This window comes from Pongo pygmaeus, chromosome 2, assembly GCF_028885625.2.
Source record: "Pongo pygmaeus isolate AG05252 chromosome 2, NHGRI_mPonPyg2-v2.0_pri, whole genome shotgun sequence".
Classification (NCBI taxonomy): domain Eukaryota; kingdom Metazoa; phylum Chordata; class Mammalia; order Primates; family Hominidae; genus Pongo; species Pongo pygmaeus.
Window position 1 is genome coordinate 61,685,728 of NC_085930.1, and position 19,288 is coordinate 61,705,015.

Here is a 19,288-nt window from a genome sequence, read left to right on the forward strand (position 1 = left end):
TGGTGTGCACCTGTAGTCTCAGCTATGCGGGCGGCAGAGGCGGGAGGCTTGCTTCAGGCTGGAGTGAGCTATGATCATGTCACTTACACTCCAGCCTGGGTGAGAGAGCAAGACCCTATCTCAAAAAAAAAAAAAAAAAAGTGCAAACTGAAAAGTTAATAGCACTTTCTCTGAATTGTCTGAATTGACACCAACCCAAGAGCACGTGAGGAAGAGGATGACTGGCACCTGTGGAACTGAACTGGAGGCTCTGACTTATGGGGTTTTTGCCCCCTTCTCTATGAATGCTGGTTCCAGCTCAGAAAAGACCAACGCACGCGCTTCTGCAGAGTAGCCAGGAGAGGGGGCACAAGACACGTGATGGCAAAAAACAAAACAAAACAAAACAAAAAAAACGAACAAAGTCTGAATTTTCTCTAAAAAGAAAAAAAAAGGGGGAGTTCACCCCATATTACTCTTTTTTGGAACAAAGCAACATAATTTTACCAAAATATATGCTGAGCTTTCAATCATCAAAACATATTGATATAATATTTAGTTATGATTTACCAATATGTATAAAGTCTAGTTCATAAATAGCGGTAGATCTTATAAAGCAAAATAATTAAATCCCTGTTTGGCCACTGAGCTGTGCGGGCTTAGGAAAGTTACTTAACCTCTTTGAGTTCTTTTCCTCACTGAAAAAAATGGTAACAACGATAACCACCACAGCCACCACCACACCACAGGTTAGCTGAGTGGGACAGAATTTGGTCTGAGAAGTAAGTGATGTGTCACACGGGAGGTGCCTGCACCCAGAGGGGCTCGGTCAAAAAGGGTTCCCTTTCCTCATTCCCTTTACTAGATGTTTTTGTAAAAATCTGTAGCAAAGCATTTATTAAAAGCAGCATCTTCTTAGCAAACACTATGATGACATTTAATATTCCCATAGGCTTCCTTGGATTTTGGAATCAAACAGAGCTGGGTTCAAGTCCAGGCTTCACATTTCCTAGCTGTGTGATCTCAGGCAAGGCAGCTACCCTCTCTGGGCCTTTGTTTCCCCCTGTACTATGAAGCCAATTCCCCTAAGTTTCCTGAGGTGGCTGTGAGGATGAAATGAGGTGGCACGCAGCAGGGTTGTAATTAGGAGCATCCGCTTATGGCCATTCTGGCCACAAGACAAGCGGGAGCTGCTGGGAACAGGGCAAGGAGTGGGTACCGGCAAGGAGCGGCATGATGGCCAGCTGGATGGAGAACACGCTCTGCTTCCTGGGGCCTGTCAGCGTGGGGTCTGCCTCTTCTTCTGCCAGGGGCTTCTTATGTCTCTTCTGGATTTTCCTTCTTCCCTCTGAATCTTTCCCTTTAACTGTGAAATCAAATAAAGGAGATGAGCATTAAGAGGAGACTGTATCTGAGCTGCTATATGTGGACCTGAACATGCTACAGAGATTCAGGAAGGTTCCGGAAGCTCCTAGAAGGCAGGGGTTGTTCTTTGTGTGACTGCCTCTTCCCAGCAACCAGAAGTGGTGGCTAAATATAGATGGCAGGCCCGTTGCCAGTTATATGTAGTAATAGGGTGAGGGCCTCTCATTCCCCGCCTCTGCTAACCGAGAACACAGGCAGAAGAGGACTAAGGTCATCATGACAATGATGCCATAACACACCTAAGGCTCTCTTCCAGTCAGCTCTTAATCTCAGCGCACGGTGGACGGTGGGCTTTTTTAAGAGACCCTGCTCTTAAACAAACAAAAGCCCACAGTCTGAGCCTCAGTAACCTCACCTGTTATATGAGGGCAACAGCACCCGCCTTCTAGGACACTGAGAAGAGGAAATTAGCAACGCTACATAAAATACTCAGCTCAGTGCCAAGCTCAGACCAGAAGGAAAAGGAGCTGAGAACACATATAAATCTACGGTCATCAAGACAAGACCAATGGGACAGACGAGAAAGCCCAGGAACAGACCCAAATACATAGGGGAACCTAACAGATGCCAGAAGTGGCATTTCAAATCAGTGGGTAAGTTATATTGACTATCCATATGGGAGCAAATTAAGTTACTGAATTACTTCATGGCATATACAAAATGAATTCCAGACTAAAAGTATAAAACAAAAACTTTAAAATCATCAGAAGAGTATCTAGGAGACTATACTGACATCTGGATGAAGGATTTCTTTCTTTTTTTTTTTTTTTTTTTGAGATGGAGTTTCACTCTGTTGCTCAGGCTGGAGTGCAATGGCACGATCGAGGCTCATTGCAACCTCTGCCTCCTGGGTTCAAGCAATTCTCCTGTCTCAGGCTCCTGAGTAGCTGGGACCACAGGCGCGTGCTACCACGCCCAGCTAATTTTTGTATTTTTAATAGAGATGAGGTTTCACCATGTTGGCCAGGCTAGTCTCAAACTCCTGACCTCAGGTGATCCATCTGCCTTGGCCTCCCAAAGTGCTAGGATTACAGGTGTAAGCCACCGCACCTGGCCTCTTTTTTTCTTTTTCTTTAAGAGATGATGTTTCGCCCGGGTGTGGTGACTCACTCCTGTAAACCCGGCACTTTGGGAGGCTGAGGCAAGTGGATCACCTGAGGTCAGGATTTTGAGACCAGCCTGGCCAACATGGTGAAACCCCATCTTTACTAAAAATAAAAAATTAGCCAGCTGTGGTGGCGGGCATCTGTAATCCCAGCTACTTGGGAGGCTGAGGCAGGAGAATCACTTGAACCTGGGAGGCAGAGGTAGCAGTGAGCCCAGATCGTGCCATTGTACTCCAGCCTGGGCTACAAGAGCGAAACTCAGTCCTTGGAAAAAAAAAAAAAAAAAAAAAGATGATGTTTCACTATGTTGCCAAAGCTGGCCATGAACTCTGGACTCAAGTGATCATCCCCTCAGTCTTGCAAGTAGCTTGGACTACAGGCATGCACCACCATACCCAGCTGAGGACGGATTTCTTAAACATTCCTGAAAGTATAAACTAGAGAGGAATAGTTAAATAATTGCTGTACAAAACAAGATACCATAAATCAAGTCAAAGGATAAGTTACATACCCCTGTCTGTGAGGATTACCATGCATATAACTGGCAATGTACAATTATCCAGATGTAAACACAAAGCTGACAGATCAGTAAGACAATTTTTTTTTAACTAACACAAAAATAAGCAAAGATATGAATAGGAAAATCACAGAAGAGTGTGACCAAATAAGCCTATGCAATGCTGCTCAGCCTCACCAGGAGTCAAGAACTAAACCATGCCCGTGCAGAACGGGGAGAACAGCAATCCTCAGGACTGCGAGCAGGGAGGTAAAGAGATGCCGCCTGAGGCTGGGCCCGGTGGCTCACGCCTGTAATCCCAGCACTTTGGGAGGCCAAGGCAGGCGGATCACCTGAGGTCGGGAGTTCAAGACCAGCCTGGCCAACATGGAGAAACTCTGTCTCTACTAAAAATACAAAACTAGCTGGGCATGGTGGCACATGCCTGTAATCCCAGCTACTCGGGAGGCTGAGGTAGAACTGCTTGAACCGGGGAGATGGAGGTTATGGTGAGCCGAGATTGCGCCATTGCACTCCAGCCTAGGCAACAAGAGCAGAACTCTGTCTCAAGAAAAAAAAGAAAAAAAAAGGGAGATGCCGCCTGGAGAGTAAACCAGCAGCATCTAGCAATGGGGTCGAGGCTCACAGCCTGTGCCCCAGGGGTCCCACTGGGCCAATGCCGTGGACTCACATGTGTGCCCAGATGCTCACCATGGCAGTGCTGGAGAGCAAGAAATTGGAGACAACTCAGATCCCCGGCAGGGGGACTGTGTGCATGCAGGACGGTCCACCCAAAACACATGGCAAAACGCTAACACCTAAATTGTGAATATGTAGTTGTTGCATTTTCATGTGAACTTTCCTATCTTTATTTCAAAATAAAAAGAACGGTTTAAAAATCTCATTAAATGCTTAAAGCACACTTTAAAAAAGAGTGACACTTTTAATCCGGAAAAGAAAAAAGTCAGGAGTTGAGAGGCGTTCACATGTGGAAGTGTGACTCAGTCTTTGTGGACCATAAGAATAGGAATGAGTTTTCTTCAACTGTGTCTCCAGCACCCAGCAGAGAGCCTGGCTCAAGCAGTCACTTCCCTCTGCAGCCATAGACTGTTGCACTAGAACCAGGCCGGTGTCAGGAAACAACAGGTTAACTGATGGAGAGATGAGGAAATGATCTGTAGCAATTATAGCTAAAAGGACGTGAAATGGCCCATCCCAGGAGGCAGCAGTATACCCACTGGCTCTAGATTTTCCCACTTCATACTGGAAACACAACTTCTTAATGAGAAACTGGTGAGGGGATCTAAGCTGAGAATGAGGGAGTCAATTTAGTGGCTTCTGAGGGTTCTGCTCTCTTGACAGTATGTGAGTAAGATTACATGTTTCTGCATGAACGGATCCCGTAACACGGGATGCTGTGTTCTTCATTCCACCACAAGAGTAAACACTAGGCCGGGCACAGTGGCTCGCGCTTGTAATCCCAGCACTTTGGGAGGCTGAGGCAGGCAGATCATTTGAGACCAGCCTGACCGACATGGTGAAACCCCGTCTCTACTAAAAATACAAAAATTAGCTGGGTGTGGTGGTGGACGCCTATAATCCCAGCTACTCAGGAGGCTGAGGCAGGAGAATTGCTTGAACCCAGGAGGCAGAGGTTGCAGTGAGCCAAGATTGCGCCATTGCACTCCAGCCTGGGCAATAGAGTGAGGCTCCCTCTCAAAAAAAAAAAAAGAGAAGGCTGGGCGCGGTGGCTCACACCTGTAATCCAGCACTTTGGGAGGCCGAGGCGGGCAGATCACGAGGTCAGGAGATTGAGACCATCCTGGCTAACACAGTGAAACCCCGTCTCTAATAAAAATACAAAAAATTAGCCAGGCGTGGTGGCGGGCGCCTGTAGTCCCAGCTACTCGGGAGGCTGAGGCAGGAGAATGGCGTGAACCCGGGAGGCAGAGCTTGCAGTGAGCTGAGACTGCACAACTGCACTCCAGCCTGGGCGACAGAGTGAGACTCCATCTCAAAAAAAAAAAAGAAAAGAAAAAGAGTAAATATCTTTCAAGGAGAGTCTTTCCATAAACATGATTCTTTTATGCCTCCCCAACATACCACATACCTACCCATACCACAACATCTATCACAAAGAATTGTAATTCTTTATTTGAAAGTCTTCATTAGATATTAGAGATTTTCATGTCCCCCATATGCACAACACCATGGGTCAAAAATATTGATGGAATGGAATGGATGATGAGGGTGAGTGAATGACATGAGAAGAAATGGAACAAATGGATGGGTGGATGGAGATGGAGGGATAGAGATGGATGGATGGATGGATGGATGGATGGATGAATAAATGGAATGGGTGGGTGGACAGATGAACGGATGGGGATTGATGGATAGGGATGGATGAATGGATGGATGAATAGAGATGGATGGATAGATGGGGATGGACAGATGGATGAATGGATGGATGAGGATGGGTGGATGGATGGACAGTAAGGATGGGATGCATAAGTTGAAAATGTATACAGTACTCTTACTTTCGAGAAACATTTGGTCAAATATGCAAGAATCTCATTGAAGTATCCTGAATTTAAAATATTTCATAATTATTCCAAGTCTAGTTATATTATAAAATTCCCCAATCCTACCCTAACTTACTTTGAGACCTTTGTCTGTCTAATATGTTTGTTAAGCTGCTAAGTGATTCACTCTCAATTAATTCCTTCATCTCCATCATGCTTGCTCCTGCCAAAGAAATGGTTGGTGTCCTCGACACACTCCATCTAGAAAATTCACAAAGAGAAAAATTAATGGAGGTGAAAAAAATCAGGGGCCAGATCTGAGAGTCTATTTACTGATGTACTAAATGAGAGCAGGTTTTTTAAAAACCTTATAGTGCATTCCTCTAACCCAGTGCTTCTCAGTTTTCAATGTGCCTGTGAGTTACCTAGGGATTTTGTCAAATAAAATGTAGACTCTGGTTCAGTAAACCAGGGGCAGGCCTGAAATTCTCCATTTCTACCAAATCCCCACTGATGCTGACACACTTGGTCTGCATTCAAGGTACTAACCAACTCAAAAATATAATGGAAAATAATATATTTTAATAAAAATAACCCAAACTATAAAACATCTAAGAATTCACTTATAGGAATTATCTACAACATTTATAGGCAGAACAAATGAACTCTATTAAAGGACATAAGGGGGGTCTGAATTGAGTGAAAGGATATACCATGATCATAGATGAGACACCTTAACAATGTAAAAATGTCAACTCTTCCCAAATTAATCTACATATTCAATACAAAAACAATTTTTAAAAATCAAAATTGCTTAAAGACATGTTCTCTCGGTTCTTCTCACTCCATTTCCCAAAACCACCAGCTGAGCTTCCATTCTCTCCCTGGTCCCCATAGCATCCAAGGAGTCTCCTCCAGACCCTTCTCGGGCTACCAGAGGCCCTAAGAGCAACTGACCTCATGCAGGATGGCTGGAGACTCAGGAGTCTTGAAGGTGTGGGTTGGAAACCTGGCTTAACCAGGAATTCTGGTTTATCACTTTGTGTAAACCATTTAATTACTCAGTCACCATTTTAGGAAACGGAGATAGTCATACCACCTCACAAAGTTATCATTATGAGGATCAAATGAGATAAAATAATGCATGCAGAAAGCTTGATGTGCAACATGTACTCATAAACAAAAGCTGCCCTTTCCCTGTTAGCTTAAGTTAGCCTGGATTGCATGAGCTCCAGTTTAACTGGATTTACTAAAAAACCTACCACGACTCATAGTAGGGCTAGTACAAGAGGGGCTCCACTCCCACCACCCAAAATATCGTTCAATCCTTACTGAACCGTGGAAGAATCATCCGTTTTGAGGGACTTCTCATATTCCTCATTGTTCTTGGAAGAAGTTTCGGGCTCTGCTTGGTGAGAACCTGAAAACAGTAGCAAATGTTTCCAAGCTTTTTGTTACATGCTAGTTCACTAAGAAATGAGGGCCCCTGACCTATTTCTGTAATGTCATTCTCTATGCTGAAGGCCTGGGACGCGGTAAGGCCTGGGATGTTGTTAATAAGTGAGTGAACGAATAAACATACAGACTAATATTTGATTATTTGGATAAATGGAGTCAAGAGGAGACCTCCAGTTCCTTACATAACAGCCCACAGAGAAAAAGAAGAAAGTTTATTATCTATTAAATTGTCCATTTCAGTCCTGTTTACATTAGAGAATAATGAAAACAGTCCTAAGTTCCCAACCATAGGGAATGGTTAGCAAATTACAGTCTGCCCAGCAGATGAAATACTACGTAGTCACCACACTACAATGTTACATAGATTGCTCCTCGTGATGAAATTGTTTTCCCTGTTTGTTTTATACTTTTATCTATTCACTAAATTTTCTAAAAACTACATATACAACTTCTACAGTCAGAAAAGTTTTTGGGACTGGGTGCAGTGGCTCACACCTATAATCTCAGCACTTTGGGGGCTGAGGTGGGTGGATCACTTGAGGTCAGGAGTTCAAGACCAGCCTGGCCAACATGGTGAAACCCTGTCTCTACTAAAAATACAAAAATTAGCTGGATGTGGTGGTGGGCGCCTGTAATCCCAGCTACTCAGGAGGCTGAGGCAGGAGAATCACTTGAACCCAAGAGGCAGAGATTGCAGTGAGCCAAGATCGTGCCATTGCATTCCAGCCTGGGGAACAAGAGCAGAACTCAGAATCAGCAACAAAAAGTAAGCCATGCAGCAAGAGCAATACAGCCATGTGGCAGGGTGAGTCCCGCCTGCCTCTGCTGCCAACACACAGGAGGGACAACCATGCAGATGCATTGCTCCAGCACACCACACAACCGCTTTCCCTGCCATCGCCTTGCACTCAGCTTGTCCACAAAGGCCTTCTCTGCTCACCTTGCAAAGACTTTGGGTGCTTTTCTGTTTTTTCTTGTTTTCCTGGTTGATGTTCCTGGTTCGACTCTTCTCTGACAATGTTGGTATTCTCAATGCCCTGTTCAGATAATTTTCTCTGATTTAAAACCAAATGTCTCACTTCTAGAATGCAGGAGAAGAAAGGATCATTGACTCAATCAATCCAAAATATTTACTGAATAACTACTATGGGCATTTCTTGGAGACATTGGGGGTTCGGTTTCAGACTACTGGGAAGATACTAAAGTAAATATCACAATAAAGTTAGTCACACATTATCTTCCCAGTGCATATAAATTATGTTTATATCATACTGTAGTCTATTAAGTGTGCAACAGCATTATATCTATAAAAAAATGTACATACCTAAGTTTAAAAAATACCTTATTGGGGCCAGGTATGGTGGCTCATGCCTGTAATCCCAGCACTTTGAGAGGCTGAATTGGGAGGACTGCCTGAGCCCAGGAGTTTGAAGCTGCAGGGAGCTGTGACTGCACCACTGCAGTCCAGCCTGGGTAACAGAGAGAGACTCGTACTGGTACCAAAACAGAGAAATAGACCAATGGAACAGAACAGAGCCCTCAGAAATAATACCACACATCTACAACTATCTGATCTTTGACAAACCTGACAAAAACAAGAAATGGGGAAAGGATTCCCTATTCAACAAATGGTGCTGGGAAAACTGGCTAGCCATATGTAGAAAGCTGAAACTGGATCCCTTCCTTACACCTTATACAAAGATTAATTCAAGATGAATTGAAGACTTAAATGTTAGACCTAAAACCATAAAAACCCTAGAAGAAAACCTAGGCAATACCACTCAGGACATAGGCATGGGCAAGGACTTCATGTCTAAAACACCAAAAGCAATGGCAACAAAAGCCAAAATTGACAAATGGGATCTAATTAAACTAAAGAGCTTCTGCACAGCAAAATAAACTACCATCAGAGTGAACAGGCAACCTACAGAATGGGAGAAAATTTTTGCAATCTACTCATCTGATAAAGGGCTAATATCCAGAATCTACAAAGAACTCAAACAAATTTACAAGAAAGAAATAACCCCATCAACAAGTGGGCGAAGGATATGAACAGACACTGCTCAAAAGAAGACATTTATGCAGCCAACAGACACATGAAAAAATGCTCATCATCACTGGCCATCAGAGAATGCAAATCAAAATCACAATGAGATACCATCTCACACCAGTTCGAATGGCGATCATTAAAAAGTCAGGAAACAACAGGTGCAGGAGAGGATGTGGAGAAATAGGAACACTTTCACACTGTTGGTGGGACTGTAAACTAGTTCAACCACTGTGGAAGACAGTGTGGCGATACCTCAGGGATCTAGAACTAGAAATACCATTTGACCCAGCCATCCCATTACTGGGTATATACCCAAAGGATTATAAATCATGCTGCTATAAAGACACATGCACACGTATGTTTATTGCGGCACTATTCACAATAGCAAAGACTTGGAACCAACCCAAATGTCCAACAATGATAGGCTGGATTAAGAAAATGTGGCACATATACACCACAGAATACTATGCAGCCATAAAAAATGATGAGTTCATGTCCTTTGTAGGGACATGGATGAAGCTGGAAACCATCATTCTCAGCAAACTATCGCAAGGGAAAAAAAAACCAAACACCGCATGTTCTCACTCATAGGTGGGAATTGAACAGTGAGAATACTTGGGCACAGGAAGGGGAACATCACACACCAGGGCCTGTTGTGGGATGGGGGGAGGGGGGACAGATAGCATTAGGAGATATACCTAATGTAAATGATGAGTTAATGGGTGCAGCACACCAGCATGGCACATGTATACATATGTAACAAACCTGCATGTTGTGCACATGTACCCTAGAACTTAAAGTATAATAAAAAAAAATATATATATATATATATATATAAAAGAAAAAAAGAGAAAAAGAAAGAAAGGGAAGGAAGAAAGGAAGAAAAGGAGCGAGGGAAGGGAGAAAGGAAGAAAAAGAGAGAGAAAAAAATACTTCATTGCTAAAATATATTACAGGCTGGGCACAGTGGCTCATGCCTGTAATACCAGCACTGTGGGAGACCAAGATAAGAGGATCGCTTGAGGCCAGGAGTTCAAGACAAGCCTAGGCAACATGGTGAAACCTTGTTTCTACAAAAAGAAAAATAGCTGGGCATGGTGGCATGCACCTGTAATTCCAGCTACTCGGGAGGCTGAGGTGGGAGGGCTGCTTGATTCTAGGAGGTCAAGGCTGCAGTGAGCCATGATCACACCACTGCACTGCTGCCTGGGGGACAGAGCAAGACCCTGTCTCAAAAAAAAAAAAAAAAAAGCTAACACTCATCTGAGCCTGTGGGTAATCATCTTTCTGCTGTGGGGGTCTTGCCTCAATGTTGACAGCTGCTCAGTGATCAGGATGGTGGGTGCTGAGGGCTGGGTTCACCTCACCATGAATTTGGCTGCATTGATCAACTCTTCCTTTCATGAACAGTTTCTCTGTAGCATGTGAAGCTGTTTCATAGCATTCTGCCCACAGTAGAACTACTTTCAGAATTGGAGTCAATCCTCTCAAACCCTGCCACTTCTTTATCAACTAAATGTGTGTACTATTCTAAATCCTGTTTTCATTTCAACAATGTTCACAGCCTCTTCACAAGGAGTAGATTCCATCTCATCTCAAGAAATCACTTTCTTTACTCATCCATAAGAAGCAACTCCTCATCTGTTCAAATTTGATCATGAGACTGCAGCAATTCAGTCACTTCCTCAGGCTCCACTTCTAATTCTAGTTCTCTTGCTGTTTCCACCACATCTGCAGTGACTTGCTCCACTGAAGACTTGAACCCTTCAGAGTCAGCCATGAGGGCTGGAATCAACTTCTTCCAAACTCCTGTTAATGTTGATGTTTTTACCTCCTCCCATGAATCACAGATGTTTTAAAGACATCTAGAATGGTGAATCCTTTCCAGAAGGTTTTTCTTTCTTTCTTTCTTTTTTTTTTTTTTTTTGAGGCAGAGTCTCGCTCTGTCACCCAGGCTGGAGTGCAGTGGTGCAATCTCGGCTCACTGCAAGCTCTGCCTCCCGGGTTCATGCCATTCTCCTGCCTCAGCCTCCCGAGGAGCTGGGACTACAGGCGCCCACCACCACACCCGGCTAATTTTTTGTATTTTTAGTAGAGACAGGGTTTCACCATGTTAGTCAGGATCGTCTTGATCTCCTGACCTCGTGATCTGTCCCCCTCGGCCTCCCAAAGTGCTGGGATTACAGGAGTGAGCCACCACGCCCGGCCTTGTTTTGTTTTTTGAGATGGAGTCTTGCTCTGTCACCCAGGCTGGAGTGCAATGGCACAATTTCGGCTCACTGCAACCTCCACCTCCCGGGTTCAAGCAATTCTCTTGCCTCAGCCTCCTAAGTAGCTGGGATTACAGGCGCCTGCCACCACACCCGGATATTTTTTGTATTTTTAGTAGAGACAGGGTTTCACTATGTTGGCCACGCTAGTCTCGAATTCCTGACCTCAGATGATCCACCCACCTCAGCCTCCCAAAGTGCTGGGCTTACAGGCTTGAGCCACCACACCCGGCCTTCTAGAAGGTTTTCAATTTACTTTGCCCATATCAATCAAAGGAATCACTATCTATGGCAGCTATGGCCTTATGAAATGTAACTTTTAGATAATAAGATTTGGAAGTCAAAATTACTCCTTGATCCATAGGCTGTAGCATGGACGTTGAAACCAAAGTCACCTCTTTGTACACCTCCATCAGAGACCTCAGGCGACCAGGTGCATTATCAATGAGCAGTCATATTAGAAAGGAGTCTTTTTCTAAGCGGTAGGTGTCAACAGTTGGCTTTAAATATTCAGTAAACCATACTATAAACAGATGTGCTGTCATCCAGGCTTTGTTGTTCCATTTCTAGAGCACAGGCAGATTTAGCATCATTCTTAATGGCTCTAGGGTTCTGGGAATGGTCAATGAGCATTGGCCTCTACTTTAAGTCACCAGCTGCACTATCCCTAACAAGAGAGTCAGCCTGTCTTTTGAAGCCAGGCATTGACTTCTCCTCTCCAGCTATGAAAGTCCTAGATGGCAGCTTCTTCCAGTAGAAGGCTGTCTCATCTACTCTGAAAATCTGTGGCTTAGTGTAGTTGTCTTCATCAGTGATCTTAGCTAGATCTCCTAAACAACTTGCTGCAGCTTCTCCATCAGCACTTGCTGCTTCACCTTACACTTTTATGTTACGGAGATGGCTTCTTTCCTTAAACCTCATAAACCAATCTCTGCTAGCTTCAAAGTTGTCTTTTGCAGCGTCCTCACCTCTCTCAGCCTTCACAGAATTGAAGAAAGTTAGGGCTTTGCTCGGGATTAGGCTTCAGCTAATATTGTTGCTGGTTTGATCTTCTATCCAGACCATGAAAACTTCCTCTGTATCAGCTATAAGGCTGTTTCACTTTCTTATCATTCCTGTGTTCACTGGAGTAGCACGTTTAACTTCCTTCTAGAACTTTTCCCTTACATCCTCAACTTGGCTAACTGTTTGGCACAAGAAGCCTAGCTTTCAGCCTACCTAGGCTTTTCGATGTGGCTTCCTCACTAAGCTTAATCATTTCTAGCTTTTGACTTAAAGGGAGAGATGTGCGAGGCTTCCTTTCACTTGAACACTTTAGAGGCCATTGTAGGGTTATTAATTGACCTAACTTCGGTATTGTTGTATCTCAGGGAATAGGGAGGCCTGAGGAGAGGGAGAGACAGGAGAATGGCCGATCACTGGAACCCTGTGTTCTGGAGTCAGAACACACACAGCATTTATCAGTTAAGTTCACCGTTTCACACACATGCAGTTTGTGGCACCTCCAAACATTTACAATAGTGACATCAAAGATCACAGATCGCAGATCACCAAAGCAGATATAATAAGTGTGAAAAATCCGAGAACTATCAAAATGTGACAGAGACACAAAGTGAGCACACGAGGTTGAAAAAACGGCGTCAATAGACTTGTTCAACACAGGGTTGCCACAAACCTCCAATTTGGAAAACGCATGATCTCTGTGAAGCCCAATAAGGCAAAGCATTATCAACCAAGGTATGCCTATAAGTGACAGTCACCTTCCTCTGAAGAAGATGAAGCAATGGATAAGGCCCCTGTTCTCCTGGAGCTGCTGCCTCCAAATTCCAGGAAACTCAAAACAATAAGCACACACGTCTGGGATAGGCACACACGTTGAGGTTCTCAGACCTCAGCAGGCCAGCAGCCTCCTCCAAATGCGAGCATTGAGCCCGTGACATGTGCTGCCCCACTCGCTCCTAGCATTCCACTTTAAGGAGGGCAGTAACATTCCCCATCTCACAGATGAAGGTCTGACACTGAAGTAACTTTCCTGTGGTCAGAGAGGTGGTCCTTAACAAAGCCAGGACTGCACCCAGAGTGCCTTGTCCCCAGCCAGGGTGTCAGCTCCTCAATGCCCTTCATTTCTATTCCTAGAGGCCTCGCATGCACATGGCAGCCACCAAGAATGGCTAGGATAATGAATAAATGGAGGAAGTGAATTGACAAATGGAGATGAAAGACGCTACAAGAAAGAAGTGGAAAAAAGGAGGTGAAATTGGATTCAGTGTTGAATTATAGATAACATTTTTGGGGAAAGAGATGAGGCTGAGAGCCGTGGAAGAATGCCCAGCTGGCTGGAGGCAGGCCTTACCACAAGGGAGAGCCACATGTCTGCAGGGACCAGGAGGTGGGCTGTGCTGTGAAGGGGCAGTGGCAGTGAGAAGAAGCCTTGGAAACAGATTGTAAAATGCCTTCAAGGCCAGAACCACTTGGTTCTCTAAAGGCCCTGGGGCAGCCATGAACAGCTGCAGGGCAAGGCCGCACCAGGGCCGAAGGGGAGACAGAGAAAGGCCAGGCTGGCAGGAAAGAGGAGGGGGAACAAACCTGGGTGCAGAGAAAGCCAGAGGGCAGGAGGAAGAAGACAGCTGGGCAGAGAGCTCCCAAGAACAACAGGTGGGGGACACCCACTGGGCACTGGGTGGGGGTGGCCAGAATTGAGAGCATAGGAGTAATTAAATATGACTGGGGGCTTTGAAAATAATGCTGTCTTCATCCAGTCCTGAGAAATCGAGCAGACAAGTAGATTAAAGGGAAAAGAAATGCTGAGTGTGATGGTTAATACTAAGTGTCAACTTAATTGGATTGAAGGAATGCAAAGTATTGATCCTGCTTGTATCTGTGAGGGTGTTGCCAAAAGAGATTAACATTTGAGTCAGTGGACTGGGAGAGGCAGACCCACCCTCAAGCTGGGTGAGCACCATCTAATCAGCTGCCAGCACGGCTAGAAGAAAGCAGGCAGAAGAACATGGAAGGAGCTGACTTCCTGAGTCTTCCGGCCTTCATCTTTCTCCCATGCTGGAGGCTTCCTGCCCTCAAACATCAGCCTCCAAGTTCTTCAGCTTTTAGACTCTTGGACCTACACCAGTGGTTTGCCAGGGGGCTCTCAGGCCTTCGGCCACAGGCTGAAGGCTGCACTGTCGGCCTCCCTATTTTTGAGGTTTTGGGACTCGGACTGGCTTGCTTGCTCCTCAGCTTGCAGACGGCCTACTGTGGACTTCACCTTGTGATCATGTGAGTTAATACTCCTTAATAAACTCCCTTTCATATATACATCTATCCTATTAGCCCTTCCCTCTAGAGAACACTGACTAGTACACTGAGTCAGATTAGGATGTGTCCTTTAAGACCAGCAGGCTGAATGCTAACAAGTTCTGGCATGTGACCTACCAGGCATCCAAGAAACATCCTATCCCCTTCATAATATGAGACAGAACTCTTACAGTATTTCTGCATTCCCAAGAAATAAGAGTTTCTGTAATAAATTTCTTTAAGTGAGAAAAGGCAGGACTTAAGACAACATGTACACTAGACTCACAGGAAAAATGTTAAAATGGCTATCTCTGGACAGGAATCATGTGGTTTTAATTTTTTCTCTTTTTTGCTAGGTGATGTCTAAATTGTTTTACAAAGTGAATTTGCACTGCTTTTTTAATGGGGAAAAACTTATTTAAATAAGAAGCAGTGATGCTAAGCTTGGGACAGGGTTCAGGAAGGAGCAGGTGCTGTCATTGCAACGTTTCATAGTGCTAGGCATAGCGGCTCATGCTTGTGACCCAGCACTTTAGGAGGCCAAGGCAGGAGGATTGCTTAAGACCAGGAGTTAGAGACCAGCTTGGGTAACATAGTAAGACTCAATCTCTATAAAAGATAAAATTTAAAAAGTAGCCATGTGTGGTGGCACATACCCGTGGTCCCAGCTACTCGGGACGCTGAGGCAGGAGGAATCACTTGAGCCCAGGAGCTCAAAGCTGCAGTGAGCTATGATCACATCACTGTACTCCAACCTGGGCAACAGAGTGAGACCCTGTCTCAATCAATCAATAAGAATACTCATAGCAGGAGGCTTGTGGCCTCTCCCTGGAGGCCCTAGAACAACTTTTCTCCTTCATTTTCTGGCCACCAAATTCCCTTCACCCATCCAAACTCTGCTACTGTGGCCCTTCCTCCAGGAATCCTTCCTGATACTCCCACCTCAGCACCCTACTCCAATGAGAGCCCACTGTGGGGCAGATACTAACCAGAAAGTCTGGCTCAGCAGATCCAAACAGGCCTGGAATCTGCATGTAAACATCTGATGCAGGTGGTCCACAGCCCATACTTTGAGGACATGGTTCTTTCCTTTAGTCCAGGTGAGAAAAATTACCTTGAATCCCATTTTCTCACAGTGGAAGCCTACAACTTGTAGTGTAGGTATATATATATCAGTGTTTCTCAGCCAGAGGTGATTTTGACCCCCAGGGAACATCTGGCAATGTCTGAAGAAATCCAATTGTCACAACTGGCAGGCTACTACTGGCAGCTAGTGGGTAGAGGCCAGAAATGCTGCAAAACACCCAACAATCCACAGAACAGCCCCCACAGCGAGGAATGATCTGGTCCAAAATGTCAATATTGCCAAGAGTAAGAAACCCTGGACATAAATGAAAGATCGAAAGTGGGAAGTTCCAAGCCTCCAACGTCAGAAAGGCTCCTTGAGAAGGCGGGCTGGAAAATCAGAGAAAAGCAAGGCTTTCCAGCCACACAAAATTGAGGATAATTATACTCGTCTGGAAGGTGCTGACAACGATAATAGTACCATACATCATTGATTCTAATATGTACATCTGTTTTACTTTTTTTTTTTTTTTTTTTTGAGATAAGGTCTTGCTCCGTCACCCAGGCTTGTGTGCAGTCGTACAAACACAGCTCACTGAAGCCTCGACCTCCCAGGCTTAAGCAATCCTCCCACTTCAGTCTTCCAAGAAGCTAGAATTACAGGTGCACATCACCATGCTGGGCTGATTTTTAAATTTTTTGTAGAAACAGGGTCTTGCCACGTTACCCAGGCTGGTCTCAAACTCCTGCCTCAGCCTCCCAAAGTGCTGGGATTACAGGCATGAGCCACTGTACCTGCCTTTCTTTAATTTTTAACATCTCTAAGCATCAGGATGCATCTTACAATTAATGCCATGTCATAGTTTAATTGGTAGCATTTAATTACAGTTCTTAAATTTTCTATAGACAATGCACACCCTGATTGCCTGCACCCAGGTGGACCACTCCCGTCAACCTGCCTCCAGTATTCCAGTGAAGCAGGTACCAGTTATTTTTCCTTTTTTTACAGATGAGAAACGTATGTTCAGGAACATGCCCAAGTCACCAGCAAGTACAAGATGGAGACAGGACTGAATTCCACCATCTGGCTTCAAAGCCTGGATCTTTCCATCCCTCCTGGCTCTCTCCTTCAAAATGAGTTCAAAAGACTTTCTGATATTGGCCGGGCACAGTGGCTCACACCTGTGATCCCAGTACTTCGAGAGGCCAAGGTGGGTGGATCACCTGAGGTCAGGAGTTCGAAACCAGCCTGGTCAACATGGCGAAACCCCGTCTCTACTAAAAACACAAAAATTAGCCAGGCGTGGTGGCATGCGCCTGTAGTTCCAGCTGCTCGGGAGGCTGAGGCAGGAGAATCACTTGAACCGGGAAGGCAGAGGTTGCAGTGAGCCGAGATCACACCACTGCACTCCAGTCTGGGTGACACAGCGAGACTCCATCTCGGAAAAAAAAAAAAAGACTTTCTGATATTGATATAATATTTACACAAATGAGTCTGGAAGAGTCTACATGAGAATCTTAAGACAATTGGCTTGGGGTGGGGGGATTTTTAAGTTTTCTCTTTTGTTCCTTGGTATCCTCTAAGTTTTTTTTTTTTTTTTTTTTTTCAGTGAACATATAATACTAGTCCAGACCGGTGGTGGGTGCCTGTGTCAGAGCTGCCCTGGAATGAAAAGGCCCAAAAGGTGGAGTTGCAAGAACACTCCCCACCACACCCTCAACTCCCCTAGGTGGCGCTTCCTGTCACCACAGCACAGCCTGGTGGGATGCCCTGCCACGTCTGCAGAAACCCATGTGTGCACATGCCAATTAGGACACACTGGCATGTGAAGGAAACCAGGAGACACTGGCTTTTACGCTGTTACTAGTGAGTAAGCCCCAAGTTTCCAGAGCCATTTCAAATAAAACCAGAGCAACTGGAGCACCTGACTTATGAAAAGCTCCCATGTCGTCTGTGAAGCCGGCAGTCTTTAATCGGTAATATCTGACTTTTCTTGACATCTTGTCTTTAGTGTTCCAGAGCCTCAAGGTGATTTTGTGGAAATTTATTTTCTTTAATAATTCCTTTGTCACACTGATATGAAAAGTCTGCTCCCACGACACCCAGGCTTTGTCACCTTCGTGCCACGGCTTCACGGTCTGTGTAAAACAACATTCAGAGATGTCAACTGGGGCAAGATGTGCAAAGGCCGTGGCAAACAGAGCAAGCTCCAGCCCCAGCCTGGCCCTCAGCAGCAGCGCTGCCTGACTTCAGTGCCTGGTCACTCTCCAGGCTCTGAGCTCAGGGAAAATGGGGCGTTGTGTGCTGGCCCCTGTCAGACTTTTGAATTCCTCAGGAAGAATAAAATCAAAGTAATTACCTGCAAATAGCACCCTCCTGAATTGCTTCTAAGCAATGATCCAGGGCCAAACCACTGGCAGGAGTGTGTGTGTGCAGGTAGTATGTACACACACATGCACACACACGTCTGCACACATGCACACACACATAAAAGAAATCTCAAGAACTACAAAAACTTTTGAAACATTCTAGAAATTACTGGGTAAAATATCTACATAAAACATAGGCCAGGGCGGTGGCTCATGCCTGTAATCCTAGCACTTTGGGAGGCCGAGGTGGGAGGATGATGTGAGGTCAGGAGTTCCAGACCAGCCTGGCCAACATGGCAAAACCCCATCTCTACTAAAAATACAAAAACTAGCTGGGCATGGTGGCTCGTGCTTGTAATTCCAGCTACTCAGGTGGCTGAGGCATGAGAATTGCTTGAACCGGGAGGCGGAGGTTGTGGTGAGCAAAGATCGCACCACTGTACTCCAGCCTGGGCAACAGAGCAAGACTCCAACTCAACAAAAAAAAAAGTCAGTAATTGGAATGATCAGGCCAGTGCAGATTCCTACTCAGGAGGTGAGGCCCGGGATCTTCCAATTCTAGCAAGCTGGAGGTGGAGCTGATGTTGCATATCCACGGAGCAGCACACTTTTCGTGATGAGCATCAGACCATACGCAAGGCCACACGCACTCACACACGCACCTTTACTCCTGACTCCAGGAACACTTTGGCCACCATTGGAAATAGCAATATGTCAACTTTTTTAGGTTCTCCATCGTCCGGCAGAAGGAAATACTCAATGTGGTAAAAACGACGCATCTTTGTAACAGAACTGTCCGTTTCAGGGTGTTTCTTATATTTTTCAATCAAACTTGCATATTTTCCCTTCTGACCTTGAAGATACAGATTGAAAAAGTCTTGTTTTAACCTCATGTGGAAAAGAAGACCCATCTCCCCCAGTTCCCTGGAGCTTGATGTTGCGAGAGGCTGCGCACTCCACATTGCCTGCCCAACTTGGGGAAGGAGGTACAGGTCCAGTGCTCCTAGCCAGCAGAGTAGCACGACCTGGACTGGGCACCCGAGTGCAAAATTTAAGTGCATGGTTTTCAGAGTGAGTGTCTCAGTTGGAGAGTGAGTGTTGGTTAGCAGGCCTAGGGTTAAAAACGTGATAGAGTTAAAGTGAAATCACATGGCCAGGCCAGATGTTATTAGGAGAGACGCCCTACTTGCCTTACCCTCGTCCCTCCTGGCCCTAAGAAGCAGGAAAAAAAAAAAAAAAATCACAGTACAATGTGA

General features: G+C 45.1%; 1 protein-coding gene across 6 annotated transcripts in view; it reads right to left on the reverse strand.

The window, feature by feature from the left end:
* CFAP92 (cilia and flagella associated protein 92 (putative)) overlaps window positions 1-19,288 on the reverse strand; it is an 80,136-nt gene that overhangs the window by 49,682 nt on the left and 11,166 nt on the right. For 3 of the 6 annotated variants that reach the window (XM_054482141.1, XM_063662611.1, XM_063662610.1), the window contains exons 3-8: window positions 18,695-18,885; window positions 17,588-17,801; window positions 7,927-8,067; window positions 6,861-6,948; window positions 5,665-5,789; window positions 1,199-1,345 (exon numbers count right to left, since the gene is read on the reverse strand). In XM_054482141.1, the coding sequence (XP_054338116.1) occupies window positions 1,199-1,345; window positions 5,665-5,789; window positions 6,861-6,948; window positions 7,927-8,067; window positions 17,588-17,801; window positions 18,695-18,885 (906 nt within the window). Of the gene's footprint in view, window positions 1-891; window positions 1,346-5,664; window positions 5,790-6,860; window positions 6,949-7,926; window positions 8,068-17,587; window positions 17,802-18,694; window positions 18,886-19,288 lie in introns of those variants that run through there. The other 3 variants (XM_054482144.1, XM_054482145.1, XM_054482142.2) reach the window with 2 other exon arrangements.